This window comes from Sorex araneus, chromosome 11 (genome assembly GCF_027595985.1).
Source record: "Sorex araneus isolate mSorAra2 chromosome 11, mSorAra2.pri, whole genome shotgun sequence".
NCBI lineage: Eukaryota > Metazoa > Chordata > Mammalia > Eulipotyphla > Soricidae > Sorex > Sorex araneus.
The window spans coordinates 38,205,430-38,232,744 of record NC_073312.1 but is presented as its reverse complement, the minus strand read 5'-3'; the positions used below and the strand labels follow the sequence as shown (position 1 = coordinate 38,232,744).

Here is a 27,315-nt window from a genome sequence, read left to right as displayed (position 1 = left end):
ACACTACTACTAGCACAGAGAACAGCAGTGGATCAGAGGATTTTTAGTTTTAATAAACATCACATTGATATCCTCTTCCTACTTATAAAACAGACAGGATTAAATACTCTGAGCTCATGTTCCAGCAAAGTTTAGTCTTCTCTTTTCTCTAGAAAAAAAGATTAGTGCAGAGCTAGATGATTGAGAAAAGAAAGTATAGACCCTCAGCTGTATCTTTATCTTTAAACATAGTGTGAATCAGGGCTTCCTTACAGTGGAAAACAAATACTATCAACTGCAACCACACAGGTAGTAGGTAGGAATCTACACAGTATCTTCTTCCTATGGAGGTTTTGAAGAACTCAATGCAATTTATTTTCTGCTCCATCATATTCTTTTTTTTTTTTTTTTGCTTTTTGGGTTACATCCGGCAATGCACAGTGGTTACTCCTGGATCATGCACTCAGGAATTACTCCTGGCAGTGCTTGGGGTACCATATGAGATGCTGGGAATCGAACCTGGGTCGGCTGCGTGCAAGGCAAACACCTTACCCACTGTGCTATCACTCCAGCTCTTCCTCCATCATACTCTTGGGAGTGGGAAAACTTAATATTTAGTTTCCAAAGCAACACATATTTAGTTAAATATGTAACATAGCAATCATGAGCTGTATTATTTTCTTTCAATCTCCATTTAAAATAAAAATTTGTATCTGCCTGTCCAAAAATTATTTCAACCAGAAATAGAATTCTCAGACTTTACATATTCCAACTGATTATCAGTCTTTCATGTTGTAGTAGGAATTTGGTATAAGATGAAGTATCAGAACACCTCTTAAAAAAATTTAAATCAAATTCCCTATTGAGATTGTCTCCTTTCATAAAGAATTCCTGAATGTTGAGATGGCATGTCCTAGTTTGAAGGCATGTTAGTCCACTGGAAACATGGAAAATAAAGTGCAGCAACCAACACAGTATGTACTCTGTGTTTCTAGGCCAAGAGGAACAAGGTCAACTTTTTTTCTTTTTGGGTCACACCCAGCCATGCTAGGGGTTACTCCTAGCTCTGCACTCAGGAATTACTCCTGGCGTTGCTTGGGGGCCATATGGGATACCAGGGATTGAGTCCGGGTTGGCTGCGTGCAAGGCAGATGCCTTACCTGCTGTACTATCGCTTCAACCCCAAGCTCAACTTTTTAAAAAATACTAATTTATGATGATCACTATATACATAGCTGATTGGTGCTAATAACTCATTTTCGGGATGACTTAAGAAAGGTTCAGAAGTTCACTTTACTTATTAATCTTTTTATGTTGCTGGAGAATGAACTCTGGAGAAATTCTGTTTATTTATTTATTTTGCTTTTTTGGGTCACACCTGGCGATGCACAGGGGTTACTCCTGGCTCTGCACTCAGGAACTCCTGGTTCTGCACTCAGGAATTACCCCTGGCCGTGCTCAGGGGACCATATGGGATGCTGGGATTTGAACCTGGGTCGGCCGCGTGCAAGGCAAACGCCCTACCCGCTGTGCTATCTCTCCAGCCCCCAGAAATTCAGTTTATTAAGAGAGGAGTAAAATGTTAGCAAAGTTTCCAGAGATTCTGCAGGTCACATTGGATTGGAAACTAGTTTTCTCCTTTATAAGGTTTGACTCAGAGGCTGGAGAGATAGTAGTGAATAGGGTGCTTGCCCTGCACACAGCTGACATGGGTTTGATCCCTGGCACCACATATGGTCCCTTGAGCCCAACCAGAAATGATCCCTGAGCACAGAGCTAGGAGTAAACTGTTAGCACTGCTGGGTGTGGTTCCAAATGAACAAACAAAAACAAAATACTGGACTCAATTTGGAAGTATAAGATAAGAATAATTTCAAAAAGCAAAAAAAAATTGGGGCTGGAGTGATAGCACAGCGGGTAGGGTGTTTGCCTTGCATGCGGCTGACCCAGGTTCGATTCCCAGCATCCCATATGGTCCCTGAGCACTGCCAGGGGTAATTCCTGAGTGCAGAGCTTGGAGTGACCCCTGTGCATCTCCAGGTGTGACCCAAAAAGAAAAAAAAAATAATTCCATTTACAACTATTATTAAGTAGTTCCAATGTGATTATATTAATTATTTCTGAGGAACATAGTTTTGTGTGTGTGTGCATGCCACACCCGGCTGTGCTTAAGGCTTACTCCTCGCTCTGTGCTCAGGAATTATTCCTGGTGGTGCCCAGGAACCATCTCTGGTGCCAGGGATCAAATCAAGACCAACCATATGTAAAGCAAGTGCCTTAATTCCTATTCTATTTCTCTGGCCTAGGAATAGAAAGATAGCTAGGAATAGAAAGGTAGCTAGGAATAGAAAGGTAGCTGGAGAGATAGTACAGTGGGTAAAGTACTTACCTTGCTTCAATCCTGGGTTTGATCCTCAGCACCCCAATATGGTACTGAGCCCATCAGGAGTGATCCCCGAGCACAGAGCCAGGATTAAGTCCTGAGCACTGCCAGGTGTATTTAAAAAAAGTAAACTCTGCCAGTAGTTTAAATACACTTTTTAAAATTTAGAGAAAAATATATTTATGAGCAGAGAAATAGTAGAGTGATTAGAACATCTGGATTTGATCCCCAGCATCATACACTCACTCCCCATATGTGGAACCCTGCAGGCTGCTAGCACTGCAGGGCCTGAGCCGCATGGCATCCTCGGGCCTTGCATTGAGCTTTGGTGGGGCCCTGGTGGGGACTCCGCCACCAACCTGCTATGAGAGGCCCTTCCCCTCCTCCCAAAAAGAGTCAGAAAAAGAAATGTCTAAGAAAGCATATTTAAATGTTGTAGGTGAGAGATATTGAAGTTATGTGTCTTCTGCAACAAGGCTACTTGGCCCATTAGTATAACAGCAAATTACAGAGGTTTAGTTCTTTGGGATTTGATAATTCAGATGCTTTTTCTTCAGAGTCATTGTCTTTCTCTTCTATTTCTGAAAATAATTTTGCTCAAGTAATCGTTTGGCTCAAGTACTTCATTTACAGTTTAAATGGATACTAAAGCACTTGACAGAAGAAATGGCTAAGGTTTACCTGAAAAGAATGACAGCATGACTGGGTGTAGACTTAAAAGAATACACGTGGTGAATAATTTATAATGTGGAATGATCACTGAAATACCAAGGACTCTAGTAACTGTATTTCATCAATAAATATATGTCTATAAAAAAAAAAGCGTTAGCTAGGGATATGTAGCTAGCATTTGAACCCACCTAATCTAATTAAAAAAATCTCATGGCTTTCCATTTTGCCACACTGTTTCCTTAAAATGTTATTATATGACTGAGGGAGATAAGTAGCAAAAAAAATAGGGAATTGTATTAAAAACTTAAAAATATTAAACTAAAAATCATTTTATGCCTATGTATAAAGGAAAAAAGGAGGGATACACAATATGAAATAAAACAGTAAAACCACATGAAAAATTTAAAAAGTGCACTTAAAGGCCTTAGAATAAGTATTAGATTAAAAAAAAATTTTTAGAGGGTCTTTAAGAACAAAGTACTCATATTCTCTCTACCTTTCTCCCTTTTAAAAATGATCAATAGTTCTCTTCACATTCCATCTGGTTCAATTGTCCCAATCCCAGAATGAAGTAGAAGAATGAGGCATTTGTTTTATTTTGAAAGTCCTCAACAGTGATATTCAGGCAGATAGTCCAGTTACTAAGTCTATTCTGCCGTCTGAGAATTAAGAGTCTTAGATACTATATTCTAAAATATTAGACAGTATGGTCCATTATTCTGGGTAATGATTTCTCTACCACATGAACCATGTGCTTATGCGGCATTAAAAAAACCCAAAATTGTTCATTTAGTCTTGGGTCTGTATAAGAGGAAAAGGATATGGAGATTGAAAAAGAGAAGAAATAAAACCATAAATGCTTAACCTAAGCGTAGAAAAGGTTGGGAAGAGAGGACTTAAGTATTAGTGGAAATACAGCCAGATGCCTTAAATTTACTTAGTGAATGAAGATGCAGAGCAGAAAATATTTTGTGAAAGAGAAAAGGCTGCCTTCAGGTGCCAATCCCTTTTAACTTCTCAATCTCTTCAAAAGGGTTAAAAAAAAAATAGAAAGCAATGCAGACTTTGCTTGGAATCCGAACCAATGTTGCAGCTGTAGCAACATGCCAGGCAAAAGCCTTTACCTCTACTATCCCTCTGAACCTCTCCTGCCAATATTAATATTAAGTGTTTGGGCTGTCTAACTCCTTATTAATAGCCTTTGAGCTTTAATAGTTTTTCCTGAGAGCTGACTGTAAACCAGAATTTGAACAGTATACTTCAGGACTATTTAGAAATAGGAATAGCTTGTGATTAAACTCTACTGTCAATTAACATAGGTTTGGTATCAGCTACTATCTCAACCTTTGAAAGACATATTTGCTGACAGTTTTAGATGTACAGTTATAGATAAAAGATTTTAAAAAGTCCTAAACTAAACCGAATCATTTTTCACAACTAGCGTTTTATTTATATTTTATGTGTTTGCACACATATTTAAGGAAAACACACACACACATACATATAAAGATGAATTTCTGATAAATGATTTCTTAAAGAAAATTTATTAGTTCTATAACCTTTGAATACTAGAGAAACTTCAGTATGTACAAATCAGCATGAAGTTTCCAGTTCCCAAACTTTGGTTATAGAATATGCCTCAAGCACCAGGAACAAACAATAACCCTAAACTGGAAAAAAGAAATCCAAAGAAATAAAGAAAAAATACCCTTCAACTCTCTTGAATATACACATTTTTAAATCATAAGGGAAACTCTGTATTTCCATCTATACTGGTCAATTTCCAATAAAAATTGTTCAGGGAAAAAAGGATAAACCGTTACAAGTAAGGATGATGTCTCAAAAAAACTTTTTGTAGAAATTATTGTTTAAAATAAATAATAGTCTTACCCTATCATATTTGCATTATGTAACATGTAGGGGGGAGGAATCTTTATTTTCAAAATCTAAAAACTTGAAACAGTACAATCATAATTAGAATTGAGTGAAAGTCTTCATAGGAACATTTTTTTTCTTTCTTTTCTTTTTCTTTTTTTTAAGGTTTTTGGGTCAATCCAGTGATGCTCAGGGGTTACTCCTGGCTCTCTCTCAGTAATCACTCCTGGTGAGCATGGGGGACAATAGAGGATGCTGAGGCCAACTGAACCTGGGTTGGCCTGTGTGCAAGGCAAACACCCTACCCACTGTACTATCACTGTAGCCTTCATAGGGTCATTTTTAGCAAACCAGATAAAGAATCTTTGGATTTCAACTTCTTCCCTGGCACCACTGGCATCTGCCAGTGGTGGTAAAATTTATATAATATATAGGCAAAAAAAGAAATCTCATGGGCATAAAAAAGAAAAGTCAAATAATGAATATAGAAATAAAAGCAGAAACAAAATATCTAAGCCTGAATAAGTCAAGATGGAGAGGTTTTAGATGTACAAACTGACAATTGTTAAGTATGCAGGAAGGAATGCATCTTTACCTACAAATGTGGATTATATACACATTTATATTAAGATAAGTCAGTTCATATATTACACATGACAATTCAAACAGGATGTTTCAGATGAGTGGTGGAAGGTGGTTCTATTTGCTTGGCTCCTCAGGCACCAGTCCTCTGTCCTGGCTGATTGGTACTCTCTGCACAGGATACAACAGTGTGATATATGAATGAATAAAGCTTGATATCTGGTCCAGGGGTAGAACAGTTTCTGCATTCTTCATTGTAATATCGGAGCAACAATTTATATATTTCTCCTAGAGAATGAAACACCAAACAATTTGCATATTAATTTTATAGATCAAGCTACTCAAAAACACTTCAATTTTGTCATTTTTAAAATGGAGCTGGGGGAAAGTAAATCTAGTGGTGCTCAAGGCTTACTCCTAGTTCTGCATTCAGGGATTACTCCTGCTGGGCTCAGGGGACCATATATAGTGCTGGGAATTGTACCCTAGTTAGCTGCATGCAAGGCAAGCACCCTACCTGCTGTACTATCACTCCAGCCTCACCAATTTTGTTTTTTGGGTCACACCCGGCGATGCATAGGGAATTGCACTCAGGAATTACCTCCTGGCGGTGCTCAGGGGACCATATGGGATGCTGGAAATTAAACCCAGGTTTGCCACTTGCAAGGCAAACGCCCTACCCACTGTCCTATTGCTCCATCCCACCAATTTTATCTTAATGTATATAACATACTTGAATTTGGTAAAAATAAATCATGTATCTCACATGCCTAGATATGTTTAAGTTAAAAATATAAAAAAAAAATAGTGCTCAGGGGTTGAGGGCAACTTCCAGCAACACTCAGCTAACTGGGCTGGATGGTCCAATGTGGAGCAGCTTGGACCCTGAGCTGCCAGAGACTCACCAGGCCTGCTCTGGTGTTGCTTAGTGGCCATGAGGTGCTGGAGTTTGAACAGGAGTTCCACATCTCTGACCCTTGGTATAGCTTCCAAGTTTCTACTTTTGTTTTAGGGCCACACTTGGAAGTGCTCAAGGTTTATTGCTGACTCTGAACCCTGCCCCCAAATTTGCTCGTTTTTGTGCCATACCCAGAGGTTCTCAGGGTTCTCCTAGCAGTGCTTCTGAGAACACTTGGGGTGCTAGGGATCAAAACCAGAATGGATGCATGCAAGGCAAGTGCCTTACCCAGTGCCTTATCTCCCTGGCCCTAGAGGGCTCTTATGTAAATGTAATCTATGCCTTTCCTCAATTAGTATTCTATAATATTCTACATATACAGAAGTTATTAACAGTGACTTCACCTTCTTCTAAAATTTATTTATTTGCTTATTTATTTAGGTTTGGGGTTACTCCCAGCTGTGCTCAGGATTTATCTTGACTTTGCACTCAGGAATCATTCCAGGATGCTGGAGATTGAACTCAGGTCAACAATGTGCAAGGCAAGTGCCATACCTGTTATGCTATTTCTCTGGACCCAACTCTAGCTTCTTTATTTTATATATTCCTACTTTAATGAATTCCATATCACATTCAAGTTTGCAAGTGAAACTTCAGGAAAAAAGTCTATAAAAGCTGCCCCTTTTGGGGCTGGAGCAATAGTACAGTGGGTAGGGCATTTGCCTTGCATGCAGCCAACTGGGTTAGATTCCCAGCATCCCATATAGTCCCCCGAGCACCACCAGAAGTAATTCCTGAATGCAAAGCCAGGAGTAACCCCTGTGTATTGCCTGGTGTGACCCAAAAAGCAAAAAAAAAAAAAAAAAAAAAAGGCTAACCCTTCAAGAATTTGTCCTTTCCACTGAAAATCATATTTTCATTTTTTTCCCTGAGCCACTGAGATCTATCCAGATTTAGCAAGTATACCTGTTAGATATTGTATAATCTATCTAGATACAGTGTCAAGGCAATCTCCTACTTACCAACAGTCAGTTTCCTTTCAGTAAGGAAAGTGTGCATGCTGTAAATGTCTCTCATCAATTCTGAGTCCCCAAAGGTAAAATAAACCACATCTCGCTCAGCTACAGCTGCTGCCAGTATCTGTATTAAGGCTGAAGCAAAGAGAGAAAACACAGCCACATTATATCACTTCCTATCAAGACACCTTTAGTTCTTTCCACCAGCTAAATTATTGTTGGCGTGTCACAGCTTTATCCTGGATTGAAGACTTATAAATAAATATAATATGCATATTATTTAAAATGGAAAATACAGAATAGATATGAACCATCTAGTTACGGAATGCTTTAGACATGTTGCCAAAAGTGTCATTGAGTGACAGAATTCCGACATAAGCACATTTTCTGTTCCACAAATAAAGGTACAAATAAACAGAGGTAGGACTGCGAAGGGACCAAGGTGATATACTTTTCACCCGTATTAATTTGGAACTGAAATCTGTTTGCCTGATTTAATAATTTTTGTCTTATTACACAGTTGATCTTTTGTCTCACTGACTCGGGCAGTTCTAGTTCTCTCATTAACCCTATCCAAGCATTTTCAAAGTGATTGAGAGACTGCACCGTAGTCCCTTCTGCACTCCCTCCTCCACATCATCACTGCAACATACAGTGTGTATGACTGAAAACAATGAGTAATTACTCTGGTAGGCTTAAAGTGAAGGTCATTGAGAACTAGTGTCCTTAGGAATCGGAAGGTAAAAAATCATGAAGCTTTGAAGTATGTTTTAAAGTTTTTGTTCTCATGTAATCTTAACCTCAATAGATTTGTTTTTCCTCCATAAATGAGAAGGTGGGATTCAAAATCTATAAAGGATAGTATTTGGATAGTTTTGATTTTGGGGTGGGGCAAGCTAATCATCTGTATAATCAGAAATGTATAATCAGAAATGGCAATTAAAGAATGGGAAGGGGGAGAGCCTAATATTTAAATTGAAAGCAAACTAAGTAAGCCTAATTTTATTTCAAAAGAATAACATATGTTGAACAAAAACAAGAAAGAACTAATCCAAGTTAACTATGAAGACAGTATTTGACTATATATCGTTAGTACTAGGCAAAAAGGTAAGAACTGTAAACTAATATGTAACTATTTTTTACTAAGTTTGCTTATCATAGTAGTATAAGGAAAGAAATTCTGAAATAATTTTAAAATATAATACAGAATTGAGTAAAGGAGTAAAAGTGTTGACTACTGGGAATGAGATGGGGCACGCAAACCTGAAATGGGGTAAAGCAAAATTAACTCTTTGAGGATGGACTGAAAGAGAAAGCACTATTGTGTACTCATGACTTCTGAAAATATAAATGAGCCAAAAGACTTGGTGGCTGGTGAGCAGTACTTGTATGTTAAGGGTTACTGGGGCAGAAGAATGCACAAAGCACCTTGAATTTTATTATAGAAAGGACAACAGTAGAGTACTTTTAAATTTATTTTATTTTAGCCTATTTTTCCAACTTGCACTTAAATAATATAAATGAACCATTTGAGGAAATCCTGGCTGGCATGTGGAAAATATGCCTGGAGTAGAACAAAATGACTCAGCATGGCAACTATGCCACTGTGGCAAAGTGAACAAGTTTCTCAGATGATCAGGGTTCAAATCTCAATTCCACTGCTTTCCAGTCTTGTGATCTTAGTCAAACTACTTACCTTTTAGTGATGCATTACTTGATTTTCTGAGATAATATATTTTATTTAATAATTTTGTAATAATAATCAATTTGAGTTTTTATAAGTATTGGATGAGGTAAATCTTATAAATTTTGATTCAGTGCCCAAAAAACTGCTAAAACATAAGATCTCACTGTGAGCAGTGGTTACTAATATTAACTGCTGATGGCCTCAATGCATACCTGTGCAAACAATATCCATCATTTAATTTATTTTTCGTTTTGGTTCATTTTATTGCAAGAGGACACTGATTTTTTTTTCCATATATATTAGTATGGGGGGGGCATTGAGGGGTTGAGGGAATCATTTGGTGGTGCACAGAGATTATTCCTGTCTCTGCATTCAGGAATTACTTCTGGTGGGCTCAGGGTACCATATGGGATGCCAAGGATCAAACTCAGGTCAACTGCATGCAAGGCAAATGCCCTACCTACTATACTGTTGCTTGGGCCCCTGTGTTTTCTTTAGAGTTTAATATTGATGCCAAAAAGTAAATTAAAACTAAGCTACCTGAAGATCAATTTAAGTAATTATTTTGGCACCTCATTGAACTTGAAGTCAAAATATGATGCTTTTATATCATACTTGGAATCAGTTCACACATTCTGTTAGTTTTGATTCATTCTTATCTAATTTGTGATGCTGAGTTCACTTAAATCATAACATAATACTCTAGATTTGCAAAGGTCTTGGTGATGTTATACATATTTAGATATGTACATATATTGTTAAATCTGATCTTTTGTAAATGATTACTGATGTATTTGTGTTCAAGGTTAATATATATTTCTAAATTTTTATTTATGTCAAATAAAATAATTTTTTTGTTGTTGCTTTTTTTGGGACACACCCAGTGATGCTCAGGGGTTACTCCTGGCTCTGCACTCAGGAATTACTCCTGGCGGTACTTGGGGGACCAAATGGGATGCTGGGAATTGGACCTGGATCAGCCTCATGCTAGGCCAACACCCTACCTGCTGTACTACTGCTCCAGCCCTAAAATAAGTTTCATTTGTGTCTAATATTAAATGCAAAGACAATCACAGCAGAAATTTTTTTAAAAGCAGGAATTTTCAGAGATTCACATAATCTGACTTAACTCTTACTGTATAGCTGAGCAAAACAAGACCAAGAGAGTTAACTGACTTTATTTAAGAGTCACAGAGATAGAAAAGACAGGAGGACAGACTAAACTCTGTTTTCTGTCTCCAGTTCCAGCTTGTCCGTAACATGTTTGTTACACTGTGTACCCCAATAGGCACATTAAATTAAAAATGTTATCTGAATAATTTATTAGGATTCAACTGTTTCAGTGGCTCTATCAGGTTTAACTTCAAAAGCTTATATTGGCAACAAAAAGCTTGTGAAACATTTTAATTTTATTGGGGAAAGGGGCAGAACACCAGTGCTCAGGGACTACTCTGCACAAAAGGCACTGACCAGGGACCGGAGAGATAGTACAGCACGTAGGACACTTGCCTTGTAAGGGATTGACCCAGATCTAGTCCCTGGCACCACACATGGTTCTGTGAGCCTACCAGAAGTAGTTCTAAAAGCTGGGAGTAATCCCTGAGCATCACCAAGTGAGACCCAAACCGAAAACAAAGGCTTTGACCAGTGATGTAGCAATTTCGTTTGTAAGAGAGCCAAACATCTTTCAAGGGGACTCTCTCTCCCGTCTCCTCTAGTCACACCAGGCTATGCTCTGGGCTTCCTCCTGGCTGTGCTCAGGGGTACCTGTGGTGTTGGGGACTGAACTCAGGCTGGCTCATGCAAGGCCAGCAAGCACCTTATTCACTGTACTATCTCTCCTGTCCCTCTTTCTCTCTTTTTTTAAACACAAAATTCTTTCCTTTTTTGATGTGGGGGAATATCTGGTTGTGCTCAAGTGTTACTCTTGGATCTGTGCTCAGGGATCACTCCTGGAGGTGTTCTGGAGGTCAAGCCAGGGTCAGCTGGATGCCAGGCCAGTGCCTTAAGTCTTGTACTATCTCTATCGACCCTTTAATAGGAAATTCTTTTTTTTTTTTTTTTTTTTTTGCTTTTTGGGTCACACCCGGCGATGCACAGGGGTCACTCCTGGCTCATGCACTCAGGAATCACCCCTGGCGGTGCTCAGGGGACCATATGGGATGCTGGGATTCGAACCCGGTCGGCTGCGTGCAAGGCAAACGCCCTACCCGCTGTGCTATCACTCCAGCCCCAATAGGAAATTCTTAAAGTCAGATTTTCATTCTCACTGAAAGGTAAGAAATGATACCTTTTGGTACATGAAAATGACAATTCATTAGTCTCTATTTTTATATGAAGTTTAGGTTAATTAGCAACCTTTTAAAATTTAGTGTACCGAAGCTTTAATGTATGTATAAGTTGGTTGAGCAGTTTTAATTAAAATTTATCTATTTTGAGATTAATTACTCATAATACTCCAAAGATTAATGAGGCCTAGTTATGGTACCTCACATGTTGTGGATACTTAATAAATAAAGTTAGTACTTTGGCATTTTAGGGTCTCATATGTTTTACATTCTTTTCCAAATCTGGGAATAAATATTCAACTGTTACTTTTACTGTTCAACTTAAAGATATTTTTCTTGGGACCGAACAGATAATTCAGTGGGTAATGCACTTGACTTCCAGATGGTTGACCGGGGTTTGATCCCCAGCATACTATATGGATCCTCTAGCAGAATCAGGAGTAAGCCCTGATACAGCAATGTATAGCTCCAAAACAAAAACAAACAAGAAAAAAAACAAAACCCCAGAAAATTCAAATCTGTGTGACATTTTATATTCATAATTCAACTTTGGACTATTTTAAGTAATACATTTTTTAGATTTCTCTCCCACTTGTCAATATTCTAAGTTAACCTTTCATGTCTGCAAATATATATCTGCAATAGCTTTTAATGCCTGCCAAATACTGTATTATGTAAATCAACCATAATTATTTTGAAAATCAATGTTTGGATATTTGGATATAATGACTACTTATATGACTACTAAATGACATTCAAAAATTATTCAAGAGTCAATCTAAATTTAAATCTTGAGAACTATGAAAAACACATAAATGAAAATCTTTGAAAACTACATCTAATAGTCACCAGAAGAAGCAAAACTGCAGTCTGAGAAAAAGGTGCTTCTATTACAAAGAACAGCAAAGAAACAAACACATTTATAAAGCTTCCAAAATGGTACATCACAAATTACCAAGGCTTATGGCAGACCTGGTTTCTGGATTGATGATATGAATCTACTCATTCATTTTACTTAAGAGAAAAACAGAAAAAAAGTATCTGTCATAAGATCAATAAATCCAAGTGAAAAACAGGTTTCTGTAAATTCAGGATGATAAAGAATTTCATAAAATAAGTACCAGAAATTCTTTCTTTTACAGACTTTCAAAGCACTTGAAATAGCACCATGCAATTTTTGAGATGATGAAAATATAGCAGAAAATCTTTCTAATGAAGAAATAAGGACGCTTTTTCGAAGAATGTCATAAAAATGTGGACACATAAAAATCAACTCTATTATGACACCCATTCAATAGACTAAAATTCATTAAAAAATTGAGAAAAACTGCAGTATAGGACAGATACATAACATTTCTTAATATACAAAGAGTTGGGCCAGAGTATAGGGGTTAAGATTCTTTCCTTGGCTGACTCCAGTTCAATACTCAGTATCATTTAAGGCCCTCCAAGCACCACTAGGAATGATTCCTGAGTACAGAGCAAAAAGGAATCTCTGAGCACTGCAGGGTATGGCTACCAAATTAAAAAAATAACAAATATATACATATATGCAAACACACAATGACTTATTTATTACCAATCATGGAGAAATTAAAACTACTTTCAAAGAGATAAATGAGAAGACATACAAAAAAAGCAATTCATAAAACATAGCTCAACAAGTTGAGTGCATGCTATGCAGCCAAGAGGTCCAAGTTCAATCCCTGGCACTGGACAGTTCTCTAAGTACTGCCAGGAATAGCCCCAAACACTGAGCTCCAAGTAGCCTCTGAGTACCTCCAGGGGTACTCCAACCAACCAACCATAAAAATGGCTATAAACATGAAAACAAATTTAAAAACCTCAGAGAAAAGAAGGTCAAAATCCCATCTTAATGAGGTTGCTTGTACAAGGATGACAATATACACCAAGTCTTTCAGAGGGACAATTAACAGCAAGTAGTAATTTCGAGAGCCATACTCTGGTGTTCGAGGCTATGCCCTGCTATTCTACTCTTGGTGGGTTAGTCTTTATGTTATTGGGGTTTTAGTTTTGTTTTACTTGAGACCACACTCAGTGACACTCAGGTGTTACTCCTGGCTCTGCACTCAGCAATTACTCCTGGCTATGCCTAAAGGACCACATGGGTTGCCGAGGATGGGACCTGGGTTAGTCACATACAAGTCAAGCAATCTATCACTGTATAATCACTCCAGTCCCCAAGTTGGAGGTCAGTCTTGTAATGCCAGTGAGAACAGGCAATTCTGGGATCAAACCCTGGCCTCCAGTATGCAAAGCATGACTAGCTCTTTAAGCTATCTCCATGGCCCATAAAATACCAACATATAATTACATATCCTTCTAGGAATTAGTCTTTAAGAAAATAATTACAAAGGTGTCTGCCATTGAGGCAGCTTAGGGAAGAGGGACAAAACTGGGGACATTGGTGGAGGGAAGTAGACAATGGTGAAGGGATGGGTGGTGATCAAACACTGTACAACTGAAGCTTAATATGAAAAAAATCTGTAACTTTGTATCTCATGGTGATTCAATAAAAAAATTAACCAAGAAAATAGAATGAATATCACTGTATCACTGTCATGCCATTGTTCATCGATTTGCTTGAGCAGGCACCAGTAACGGCTCCATTGTGAGACTTGTTGTTACTGTTTTTGGCATATTGAATATGCCACGGGTAGCTTGCCAGGCTCTGCAGTGCGGGCGAGATACTCTCGGTAGCTTGCCGAACTCTCCGAGAGGGATGGAGGAATCGAACCCGGGTCGGCTGCATGCAAGGCAAACACCCTACCCACTGTGCTATCGCTCCAGCCCAGAATGACATATATCATATATAACTACATACTTCAGTATTGCTTCTAAGATCAAGAAAAACCAACACATTTTTTGAATTTATTTTTGATTTTTGAGCTACCCCTGGCTTTGTTCTCAGGGATCAATCCTGGTAAGAATCAGAGGTCCATATAGTGTGCTGCTGGGGATTGAAATGGGTGAGCTGCCTATAAAGGAAAAGGCCCCACCCCCTGTGTTACCTCTCTGACCCCAAAAGAAGACTTTCAATGAAAAATAAAAATACAGTATGTAGGCAAACAAAGAGAATAAACCATGTAGCTATTTTAAAGGACTGGAGCTATAGCACAGTGGGTAGGGCATTTGCCTTGCATGTGGCCAACCCAGGTTCGATTCCTCTGCCCCTCTCGGAGAGCCCAGCAAGCTACCCGTGGTGTATTTAATATACCAAAAACAGTAACAACAAGTCTCACAATGGAGACGTTACTGGTGCCCACTCGAGCAAATCAATGAGCAACGGGATGACAGTGACAGTGATAGTGACTCTATGGTTGACAATAAACTAAATATAATCTGGTAAGTATTCAGTAACTTTGTTGATCAGGCCTATGATTTTTCTATTACAAACAGTAAAATGCAAAAGGTATCTATCTTTCTTAGAAACCCAAGTGCCTTCCTATTTGTGCTAATTACTGACCTCTCCCAAGTTCTACTCCGCTATACATGTGCCTTTACTAAAGCATTCAATACTCTGAACTGCCTTAGCTTTTTTCCTCATATGCTGGACTGAATATTTCAGAACAGGAACCACATCTTATTTACCTCTTGAATTTTCAGAGCACACCATAGTGCCTAGAGCATGGCAGATGTCGCAAAAGCATGGGGGAATGGATGAGTCATTCAATGAAAAATAGCACTGTCCATAAAAGTCACATCTGTGAAGGAAAGTGCTAAAGCTGGTGTTCTCAGTTAAAACGTCATCCACTAAATTCAATTATGTTTAGGTATTAAAGAGATAAATAACCTGTTCAGGGAATCAGTAAATAAAAATGAGTTTCTTTAAATCCAGTAAAGAGTAAAAAGGATGGTATCAAATATTCTCCCCCCGCCCAACCCTTATATCTTTATGGTCTTATTGGAACTTGGGAAATCTGGCTCAAGGACTAACTTTTTCCACAGCCAGAAGACTATCCATTTTGTGGGGGTAAGAGATTTGGGTGACACTTGGCTATGTACAGAGATTACTCCTGGTTCTATGCTCAGAAAATTATTCCTGGTGGTGGTCTGGGAGACATAACGCAGTGCCAGGGGTCAAAGTAAGGACAATGTGCAAAGTAAATACCTTACCTCTTCAGTCCCACTACCGTCCTTCTTACAACACAGTCATTCACTTTTCACTTTTTTTTTCTTTTTGGGTCACACCTGGTGATACTGACGAGTTACTCTTGGTTCTGCACTCAGGAATTATTCCTGGGGGTGCTTGGGGGACCATATGAGATGCCAGAGATTGAACCCGGTTGGCCATGTATAAGGCAAGCATCCTACTTTCTATACTCTTGCTCCAGCCCCTTATTCAATTTTTTTTTTTTGGTTTGGGAGCTATCCCCAAAGACACTTGGGTCTGGTTGTGCTCAGGAGACTATATGGAGCCAGGAATCAAGATTGCTTGTACAAGGGAAGTGCTCTACCACTAAGTCACAGTCACAGTGAGCCCTCACTCACCTTTTAATCTAGCATCACCCCCAAAGGCACCACACCCCCAATTTCCTGTGGCCACTGCAGAAAGATTCTCTGAAGAAACTCCAGGACGAAGAAATCCACAGTAAGCCTAGAGGATAAAAGAAATAGCAAAACACATGAATGACTGGACATTAACAGTATTTCTAACTGATGTGCAAGGAACAGTATCCATTATTAAGCTTATGTTATCTCTCATCTTTTTTTTTCCTTTGAAGCTAAAGTAGAGGGAAGAATAGAAAATTCTGGGGTAACATATGGAAGAAAATAAGATGATGATTTCAAATATTTACTTGTTTTGATGCTGGATAACAAAATTCCTTAAATCAATACAATTTCAAATCTTTTCCTGATTGAAGCCAATGAAAACAAAGATTAGTTACATCAAGAACCAAGAGGGGGCTTGAGCAATAGTACATTGAGTAGGGTGTTTGCCTTGCATGTGGCCGAACCAGGTTCGAGTCCCAGCATCCCATATGGTCCTCTGAGCAATGTCAGAAGTAATTCCTGAGTACACAGCCAGGAGTAACCCCTGTGCATCGCTGGGTGTGACCCAAAAAAGCATAAAAAAAAAAAAAAGAACCAAGGAAAACCCAATTACAAACTATGAACTAAAGGTTGGAAAGGTACTTAAGATAACTGTTTTCTTTAAAGACTTGATCACCATTACTTTCATTAAGGTACAGTTATTACTATTAAGCTACCTCAATACTTTCTTTCTGAACTACTGGGCTAGAATAATAACTATGATTAGCTTTTATTGTGCTACTAAAGACCTAAACAATGAGTACGCACATATATATATGGAAAAAAAAATAATAAAAAGAGGATTCTTGAACTGGAGAGACAGTACAGCAGGTAGAGCACTTGCCTTGCAGAGGTCTACCTGGGTTCAATCCCTGGCATCCCATACAGTTCCCTGTATTACTATGCCAGGAGTAATTCCTGAGTGCAGAGCCTAAAGTAATCTTTGAGTAGCACCTGCCACCAACACTGACCCTCCTCCCCATTTGCCCCCCAAAAAGGACTTCTACAGCTGGTTATGAAATAAGCTTTAGGATCCTTTCCAGCTCTAATATGTCTAATTTCAAAGCTCTGCTTTAAGCTAGAATTTAAAAAAAAAAAGCCAGTCACCTGAGCACTGTATGATACAGATAAGCAGCTCATTTTGTATATGAGGAGGCTGCAGTTTAAGATTCCAGAATTTTTGGTTTCTATTTCTTTGTTGTCAGCCTAGTTGGTCTTTCTGTCCCCTAAGGGTTCTTAGTTTTCTGAAACAATCAGACTATATTAAGAGGTTCAATATAATAGAAAAGCAAATCTCCTCTGGGTTCTCTAAAGCACTAAACAAAGCCTAAAATATAGCTTATGTATAGTAGTAAATAAATTAAAAAGAATGATCTGTGACAAATGTTCCCAGAGAAAAACCAAGAATAAAGAAAGATGCCTCTATAAAACCCACACACAGAATACAGTAAATTGCTCTCTGAGGTTCCACAAAGGTATAAAAATGCATTTTACACACTGCCTGGATGGATTAACAAGACTATTCCTCCCACCCCCTCTTAGGCTGTAAATTCTGACAGATATTAATTGAACGTTGGTATCCAACCATTATTCAAGACTGGTACAGAGCTTACACTAGAACTCACAAATCACCTATATAATCAGATGTATGGACCTTCTGAAAGTCTTTCAGGTCAAAAATACCAAAGAGCTTAATGTTTTTAGATGGTTAAAAACTTAAAAGCTTAAAAACTCTGCCTTTATGTCAATAAAGGGAAGGAACCAATTCTATCAAAATAAACATAACATAACTTGGCCACTTAGTTTCTGTCAAATTCTCCTAACATAACTAAAGAGAAAGATTTTATAGTTTTCTATTCTGTCTATTTTATAAAAGCTGCCAAATGGTTTTTAGTTTTTCCTCACTGCTGTCTCACATACTTGGGTTAATTTTTCTTCAATTAGCAAAAATCAGTTTAGGGCAACTTAAAGTCTCATAAAACATGAAAAAGATACTTATAAGGAACACTTAATGTAAAGTATTAAATGAAACATCTATCCAAAGCTGGAGATGGTTACATAGGATGAAGCACACGTTTGCGTGCAGGAAACCTGGGTTTGCTCTCCAGCACTGCATGGTTCCCAAGCACCCAATATCCGTGATCCCCAAACACTGGCCAGTTACTGAGTATTACTAGACGTGACCTAGAATTAATAAATGTAAACAAATTTTAAAAATACCACTCTGAAAAAGTGATTATAATAAAAACTGTAGAATGAAAATGTCAGTTAATTTTACATTTGGACCAATCATATAGTTTTAAAAGTTAATCAGATGGAAATCAAATTATACAGAAAGTTACATAATAATAAGGTATAAAAAATATATTATACTGATTAAATATGAGCTTTTTGGTTTAGAGCCAAACCAGCAGTACTAGGAAAGAAGGTTGGGGCAGAGGGCGTGCTACTCCTGGTTTGGTGCTCAGGGTCTGTACCAGTGGTGCTGGGGGGTATGTGATGCTGGAGATGAACGTATGGCTCAGTCATGCAAAACGTGCTCCAGCCCTTTGAGCTATCTCCACTGTCCAATAGAAACACTTTTCTAATGTTTCATTAAAACTAAGCATTTTGTAAAGAAACACAGTAGGGACATAACAAACGCCCAAAGGCAACAGAAACTGAGAAGGGATCTTCAGTATGAAGCTGACCCTGGAAAGGGTGGGGGTATAAGATGCTGAATTTTTTATACATGAAACTCAACCATTAACAGTTTTGCAAATCACAGTGCCTAAAAATAAATAAAATACAGATTTCAAAGTAAAACAAAACAAAACAAAAGGCATTTCTGGGGCTGGGGATGTGGCTTAGTGGTAAAGTGACTGCCTCCTGTTTGTGAGACCCAGTGATTAATCCCTGGTACAAAAGTCTCCCCCCCTCCCCTATACTCCTCCCTTTCTTCTCCCCCACCCCCCTGTGGTAACTCTCTCATACCATGGGGTTTGAAGATGTGACTTTGTGGTAGAGTCCCTGACTTACATGAATGAGGACTCCTTTGATCCCTGGCACTGACTGTCTGCAATCCACCCTTTCTAAAATGGTGTATCCTTGCTCTATTTCTCTATAAAAACCCCTCCCTGTGATTGTACAAACAAAAATGGTTATTCTTTTTTTACGACATTTAAAAAAATTTATTATTATTTTTTAAATTTTTGGCTTTTTAGGTCACATCTGGTGATGCACAGGGGTTACTCCTGGCATCCTGCCTCCTCACTCAGGAACTACTCCTGGTGGTGCTTGGGGGACCATATGGGATGCTGGGAATTGAACCCGGGTTGGCCACGTGCAAGGCAAATGCCCTACCCGCTGTGCTATTGCTCCAGCCCCAAAAATGGTTATTCTGAGACATGAATCTGTCAGCCTTCTGCTGGCTTGCTGCCAGTAAAGCTTTTTCTGGAACCATCACATGGTTCTTGACTAACTGGCCCTTGAGTGGCAGTGAAACTGAACCTTTGATTTACAAACCTTACTTTTCTCAAGTGTGAAATAAAAGAATGGATTAGGTATCTCTATAGTCATTCTGGTTCTCTATATTTAGAGTCTTAAGGGAAAATTCACTAAAAATGACACATTTTGAACTAATATTTCTTATACACATTTAGGAAAAGATTATAAATTATCAGATGTTAAATTTAGAATTAGCAACACTGTTAATCATGTCCTTTCCAATCTAAAGATGGGCAACAACAATCTAACAACAATCTATCTATCTATCTATCTATCTATCTATCTATCTATCTATCTATCTATCTATCTATCTAAAAATTTGGGCCACGCCCAGCTTTGTTTAGGGTTTATCCTAGACTCTGTGCTCAGGGACCATTCCTGGCATCCCTGGAGTGATGGGGGACTATCTGGGGTCAGTCACATATGACTGACCTTGCCATAGCAAGGCAAATGCCCTACATACTGTACAATCTCTCTGGCCCCAATCAATACATTTTTTGTTCTGTTTACTTTGGGTACTACCCAGTAGTGCTCAGGGCTTATCTACTACCACGCTGTAAGCCCTGAGCACTACTGGGTAGTACCCAAAGTAAACAGAACAAAAAATGTATTGATTGGGGCCAGAGAGATTGTACAGTATGTAGGGCATTTACTACCACGCTGGCCCCTCCAACTGATACATTTAAAAAATGATAAAATGGTGATTTCTTGTTGGGGTGGTCTCTTAATTACATTTCTGACTCAGAAGCCTTCACAAAATATATCTATTACTTATCTTACCTGAATGAGTCTAATATGGTTAAATGCAACTTTTCACAGATGATTTCTTTCTTCCCTTACTGAACTATTTGCCCCTTTCGCCAAGTTGGAGTCATAAATCCTTATACCTAAAAGGTAATTCTCTAGAAAGTAATCCACTAGAAAATACTCCTCTCACAGGATTGTTGCTACACAGTATAGAAAGGAGTCTGATTCCAGGGCAGAGATAACAAAAGGGTTAAGTCATATGCAGCTGATCCTGGTTCACAACTGATACTGGTATTATATATGTCCCCTGAGCACTGCCAAGTACAACCCTGAAAAGAGAGCCAGGAGTAGCTCCTGAGCACTGCTGGATGTTGACCATCAAGCCGCACCTGCCACAAAAAACAAAACAAAACAAAACAATAATCAAAAAACCTCCAGTCAAACAGAAGGAGTCTGATTACAAGTCACAATGTGAATCCTGGAGAAAAGGCAGAGTTGGGAAGAACTGAACTGTTACCAGAGCTAATAAAGTGTTTGGTAGGATTGCCTTTATTTTTATTATAATTAGGTGTGTATTCATAAAATGGTAAGAAGCCAGCAGCTCTCTTTCGCCACCTGTGTTCGGTGGTCTAAGGCTGCTTCCTCCACTGGGATGGCCGATACCATGGGTGGACGAAGGAGGAAACAAGGGCCAGGCTGGTTGGTATCAACTGCATTTATTCCAATCTTGTCTCCATTCTCCTCTGACTCTGCTCCGAATCTCTTTTTTCTCCTGAATTCCCCTTGATTCTCCTTGATCCCCATTCTCCTTGATTCCTCTCCTCTGGTCCTACTCCTAACATTCTTTTCCTCTACATTCTTCTCCTTCTGTCCCCTTGCTAGTCTCTCTGCACCCTGACTCTAGGACTCTAGTCCTGGTCTCTCTAGTCTTTCACACCCTCCAAACCTTGGTGGTAGCAAACACACCCAGGTCAGGTAGCACAATCAACATATGAAAGCCCTTCCTGCAGCCAGGAGATCCACTTAAGGGTGAAATACCACTTAGGGTGTGTTTCTCCTTTTCTTAGTCCAATAGCCATTTCAACAATCATCTTAATTCTACTCCTTAATAATATTAGTCATTTTGTATGGACAAAGTAAGAAATACATTAATCTTGTAGGGTGGCTCTCCTGGGGACATCTTGCTATAGATGTCCCTAGGACTACAGTGCTCAGGCCAGATTAGTCTTTCCTGACCCTAGCAGGGTCCTAATCCAGTTGTTACTTTTTGGACCATGACAGAATTTGTCCCTGACCATGCTCTAAACTTACAGTTAAGTATTATGGCGCTTTGGCATGGCCCATTTAATGTCAGGGTTGCTCACAGCTTGCCCTGGATCCATCCAGTTCCTCATCAGAACCCTACTTTGGGGGTACTAGGAAGTAAGGGCAACTGAGGCTTAAGTCAAGAAAACAGATGCCCTAGAGTGAATATTATTCGGAGTCAATTAACTCCCAAGTTACAAAAATATATCATTAACTGTCTTTCTGTGTCTATACTGCTCTCAAGTAACTATGCAAAGGACATAAGGAGAAGAGAAAAGCAGCATTTACAAGTTAACAGAGTCTGATTAGGAGATAAAGGTGATTGACCAGTTGGGGAAGCAGAGCACAAAGAAAGAGATTACAGACAAACACAGAGGAATTGGAGTGCCTCAGGAGCACTGTGATGGGTATAACCCAATAAACCTAAGCTCCCTGTGGCAATGCAGAAAGGACAAACCAATGTTATCCTACAATTAGGAATTATTATTATTATCATTTGATTTTTGGTCTACACTGGCTATGCTCAGGGCTTACTCCTGGCTCTGTGCTGAGTAATCATTCCAGGCAGGCTGGGAGTCCATATGAGGTGCTAGGATGAGGCCCCGGTCGACAGTGTGGAAGGTAATTGCTTTAGCTGCTGTTTATTGCTCCGCCCCCTTGCCTTTCCAATTATTATCTGGTACATAATACATAAAAGTAGCAAATAGGCCCACTGAGTTCAGATCTCTGCACTGAATTCTGATGGTGAAAAGTAGTCTTATGCTTTGCTGTTTTATTTAAAACAATGGAATTCTCTCTCTCTCTCTCTCTCTCTCTCTCTCTCTCTCTCTCTCTCTCACACACACACACACAAATACACACACACACACACACACACACACACACACACGTAAGTCATCTCCAAAGGTGATTTAATACAGACTTATGCTTTAAGCCTAAGTTTACTAAACACAATGAGTCCTAAAAAAAAAAAAACACACATTTAATTACATTGTCTCCAAGATATGGGTAGTAAAATTCCCTACTGACTGTACTAAAATTCAGAACTCTAATAGGAAAAATCTAAGAGGCCTGGGAATAGCTTAGTGGCTAAACACCAGCTTATAAGTATGAGGCATTAAACTCAGTACTCAGTACTGCTTCACATACCGAAGGTGATGCTGGCACCACAGCCATTTGGAATCCATAGGTCCATAACAAATTGTGATCTTCAGGATACCACAACCCACAAAACCACAACTCAAGTACACACCAATTAAATTAGCCCCTTCTTTTGTTGTTATCCTCCTCAAAACAACAAATGGGAAAAGACAAAGAGTTAAATATAACCAATAAATGATGGAATACTTTACTTTAAAAAAGCTAACTTATTTGAGTTTCTGTTTTTGTTCTTTTAGGGTCACACCTGGTGATGCTCAGGGGTTACTCCTGGCTTTGCATTCAGGAATTACTTCTAGCAGTGCTCAGAAGTAATGGGATGCCAGGGATCAACCCAGGTCGGCCATGTGCAAGTCAAAAGCCCTATCTGCTGTACTATTTTTCCAGCCCCTAATTGAATTTACTTTTTAATTAAACTATTGATAACATTTTTAAAAATCATTCACTGCTTTCTTTTTTCCTGATGGCAGAATGAGAAAACAAATTTTTGGTTTCTACCAAGTATTTTGGAATGCAATGAGTGAAAGAAAATACATGTAGCAAATGCTTTTCCATATGCAGTCTTGAACTAGGAATTTTCTGAATGTGACTCCATGGGTTGAAGGGCTACTTTAACCTGTCTAAAGAGAAATTAATAGGGTGTGGAGAATCCTCAAATTCCCTTAAAAAATTATTGAACAGATTATTAAGAAAAGCATTCAAACTGGCAGTTTTCTCAGAGTGGAAGATTATGATTAATCTTCCTTTTTACATATTTCCAACTAAATTACATACTGCTTGTATGTAATTCTAGTATCATATGTCTTCTAGTATCAGTTACCAATTTAACAAACACATTTAATAAATAACATCTGAGAATAATCTACACATAAATCTTCTAATATACTTAATTTGCAATATGATAAAAATGTCATATGCTTAGAGACATTCTTTTTAGTTTTTAAATTTTTATTTTTTTGCTTTGGGGCCACACCCAGCATTTCTCAGGACTTACTCCTCGCTCTGCACTCAGCGATAACTTCTGGCAGGGTTAGGGGACCATATGGGATTCCAGAAATTGAATCCCAGTTGGCTGTGTGCAAGGCAAGTGCCATACCTGCTGTATTGTTTCTCTGGCCTGGAGACAATCTTTTAAAAACAAGTTTGGCACAGTGGAAACGCGTAGTGCAAAATAAAAGCTATTATGTTTTCAAATATCCCACAAACCCAAGAAGAGCAGAAACAAGAACTAGGAGGACTTGTCCATGGTTGGAAGCTTTCCACAAGTGATGGGGGAGGACAGTTAGGAGAAAGAAGGGACCACCATGACAATGATAGTTGGAAATCAGCACTCAGGAATGTGTGCTGAAAGTAGGTAAAGGGACCAACATTATAACTTTTAGTACCTGTACTCCAAATCATAATGCCCAAAAGGGACAGGGCACAAACACACACGAGACGGAGGGTTGGGGAGACAGCGAGAGAGACAGAGAGAAAAACAGTGGTGCAGGGTGAAAGGATGGGTGTTGGAACACTGTATGACTGAAACCCAATCATGAACAATTTTAGAACTGTTTATCTCATGGTGATTCAATAAAAAAATTTTTTTTAAAAAAAGCTATTACTGGGGCTGGAGCAATAGCACAGCGGGTAGGGCGTTTGCCTTGCACACAGCCGACCCGGGTTCGATTCCCAGCATCCCATATGGTCCCCTGAGCACCGCCAGGGGTAATTCCTGAGTGCAGAGCCAGGAGTTAACCCCTGTGCATCGCCGGGTGTGACCCAAAAAGCAAAAAAAAAAAAGAAGCTATTACTTTGGTATAGACAAAACAAAAAACTATCTTCCAAGATAGTTGTTCTAAGAAACTATTATAAGAAAAACAAAAAACAAACTTAGGATGCAGAGAGATACTACGGAGGATAGGGTTTCTGCTTTATATGCATCCAACAGGGTTTAAGCCCCAGCCCCACAGATGGTCTCTGAGAGGGCAAGGAATGATTCCTGAGCAGAGAGGACAGGGGTTAAGGTGCTTCTCTTGAATGCAGCGAACTCCAGTTTGATGACCCCTGCACCCAGTTGCGTATTATGAAATTCCCTTCCTCCAAAGATACTATATGTAATTATACTAAAAATAGCTATTGAGTTTAAGTACAATAAAAATTTTTCTGAATTATTTGGTGTATTTATTTTACTAACAATCTGAAAAATAAGATCTAGGACATGAAGAGCACAATATGTAAACCACTGCCATAAGACCTACGAAAAAGAGAAAACTGATATAAAAAATGCCAGACATACTAATCTGAGGACACCCCCCAATCTCCTTGTAATGAACAGTCTGCTGTCATCAAAAGTCTGTGTAGGGACAGACTGTATGTCATCACAGACAAGTACAAATATGCTAATAAATAATCTTATAAGCAAATCCTACTCATGAGTTAAAAAGGTTTAAGAATTCAGTCTTCCTGGCTGTGAGAGCAATTTGAAGAATTAAAGGAAATCTCAGATTCTAAATCTAGAGTACAGAATCAACAGTTGTATGATAGTTTATTTATTATGGTTAACAGTGAAAATTTGTACTAACAGTAAGTATGGCTCATTTTTATATTTCTGTAACATAATAAAAAGGAAATGATAATAGTAGATATTACTAGGCACTAGAGAATATCAAGATTCTATAGCTGTACACCAAATTACCAATAAAAATTTACATATAAATGTGTCAATAACATAATATTAGCTTGATTCTAATAGTTTATCTGCTTTAATCCTGATAATATACCTGGTAGAGAAAAATCATGGGACGGTCGGAAAAAAATTTTAGGACTCATTCATTTCTAAATGGTTTTACAGTGATAATGTTCCAAAGGAGCTAAAAGTATTTGATGAGATAAATGCATGTGTAGGGCTAATATCAAGCAACAGTCTATCTGGCATCAGTAATCAAACAATTACGAAATGGAAAGTACATCTTGTACAAGCTGACAGAGCCATTAAATCAGGAGAGCCGGGGGCAGACATACTGACACTGCAAGAATTACCAGAAAGCATTAATTTCAGCATTAATAAAATGGCAGTAAACAGATGACAGCTGCCAGATGAATGAAGAAATAAGGTTACTGGCCTTGTTAAGTTCACGTCTGATTTTCTCCGGCACAAACTGGTCGAGGTAACGTCTGAAGTGAAGGGCATCAATAGCGACTATTTCCGTGCCACGTCGCTGCCAATCATCCCTGGGGTAGGACACAATAGGGGCAAGATGAGAAGAGATGAAAGCTGTTCACAAAATGAACCCCTCATAGGTTAATGTTTCTGAGACTTTTGGCAGGGTTAAAATACTAACAACTGGGACCAGAGTGATAGTATAGTGGTCAGGTGCTTGTCTTGCATGTGGTCAACCGGGTTCAACTCCTGGATCCCCATATGGTCCTCTGAGCACCGCCAGAAGTTAATTCCTGAGCACAAAGCCAGGAGTAACCCTGAGCATTGCCAGGCTCCAAAATAGAACAAAACAAAACAGTTGAAAAAAACCCCAAAAAACAACCAACAAACCAGAGACTATTTGGTCTCAGGAATTCAGAGAAACTGTTAATTTTAGATTCTAAGGCTTACACACATGGTGGAATGTTAAGCATTTCAAGATAACTTGTCAAGAGACAATCAATATGATGGACTGACGTACTAGATTAGGTGCATTATTTTTAGTGGAACTCAGAGGTTAAATATTTGGGGAAAACAAGGGTACTTAGCTCTCTGTTCTCCTCTAATACTAAAGATATGGCATTTCTTATTTTACAGAAACTCACTTCTCTTTTCTTTTGAAAGACCTACTCTAATCACTGGGCTTCTAATATCATATACTACTCAAACAATCTAAAAGATACTATGACAAAAGTATAATGCATGTATTATATGTAATGTATAATATAAAATGCGAAAATGTATATGCCTCAGTACAATATTCTACTTACTTAACTCAACTGCCAATTATGCAAACTACTATAAAAATTAAAAAAAGATACCAAAGCAGAAAATGAATTACCTACAGAAATGGAAAGGAACAAATAATTTTGAAAAACTGAAATTCCAAATATTTAATCTCTTTATGAACTTTGGTATATGGGTAACTATGAAACTTTTCACATAAAAGAATGACAAAACACCTTATTTATGTTAGTCTATAAATAATGAAGAATTAAACATCAACATCCAGATAGATATATTGGTACAACCACATATCTTAACCAAAACAAAAAAGAGAAAGGCAGGACTAAAGATATTAAGAAGTATAAGTTTGTAGGTCAGGGTGAAAGCAAAGAGGGCTGGTGTGTATACTTTGCATGAGGAACCCTGGATGACCCCCCAAGCACCACAGAGAGCAACCCCTGAAGCATCATTCCAGGAGTGTCCACAGGTACTGTTGGGTATGATTCAAAAAACCAAAACATAAAAGGATGTTTGTATGGCTACACTGAGAAGGACAGATTCTTTTGGCCATGAAAAGTTCTTTTTTCATTATAAGTCACACACACATCACACACACACACACACACACACACACACAGAGCTTTCAATGCATGTGTGTATGTATTGAAAACAATGTATTTAATTAAGAATTAAAAAAGATCATTGCAACAAAATTCTCTATAGGTTCTGCTATCAACTGTTTTGTGGCATCCATCAGGCAAACAATCCCAATATATGC

At 38.5% G+C, this 27,315-nt stretch overlaps 1 protein-coding gene across 2 annotated transcripts in view; it reads right to left on the bottom strand.

The window, feature by feature from the left end:
* Window positions 1-2,350: 2,350 nt before the first annotated feature.
* The window catches only part of PARG (poly(ADP-ribose) glycohydrolase), a 101,985-nt gene continuing 77,020 nt past the window's right edge, over window positions 2,351-27,315 (bottom strand). The window contains exons 15-18 of one of the 2 annotated variants that reach the window (XM_004607388.3): window positions 25,735-25,843; window positions 15,893-15,998; window positions 7,412-7,540; window positions 2,351-5,779 (exon numbers count right to left, since the gene is read on the bottom strand). In XM_004607388.3, coding sequence (XP_004607445.2) covers window positions 5,625-5,779; window positions 7,412-7,540; window positions 15,893-15,998; window positions 25,735-25,843 — 499 coding nt within the window. In that variant the 3' untranslated portion in view covers window positions 2,351-5,624. Of the gene's footprint in view, window positions 5,780-7,411; window positions 7,541-15,892; window positions 15,999-25,734; window positions 25,844-27,315 lie in introns of those variants that run through there. The other variant, XR_008627045.1, reaches the window with a different exon arrangement.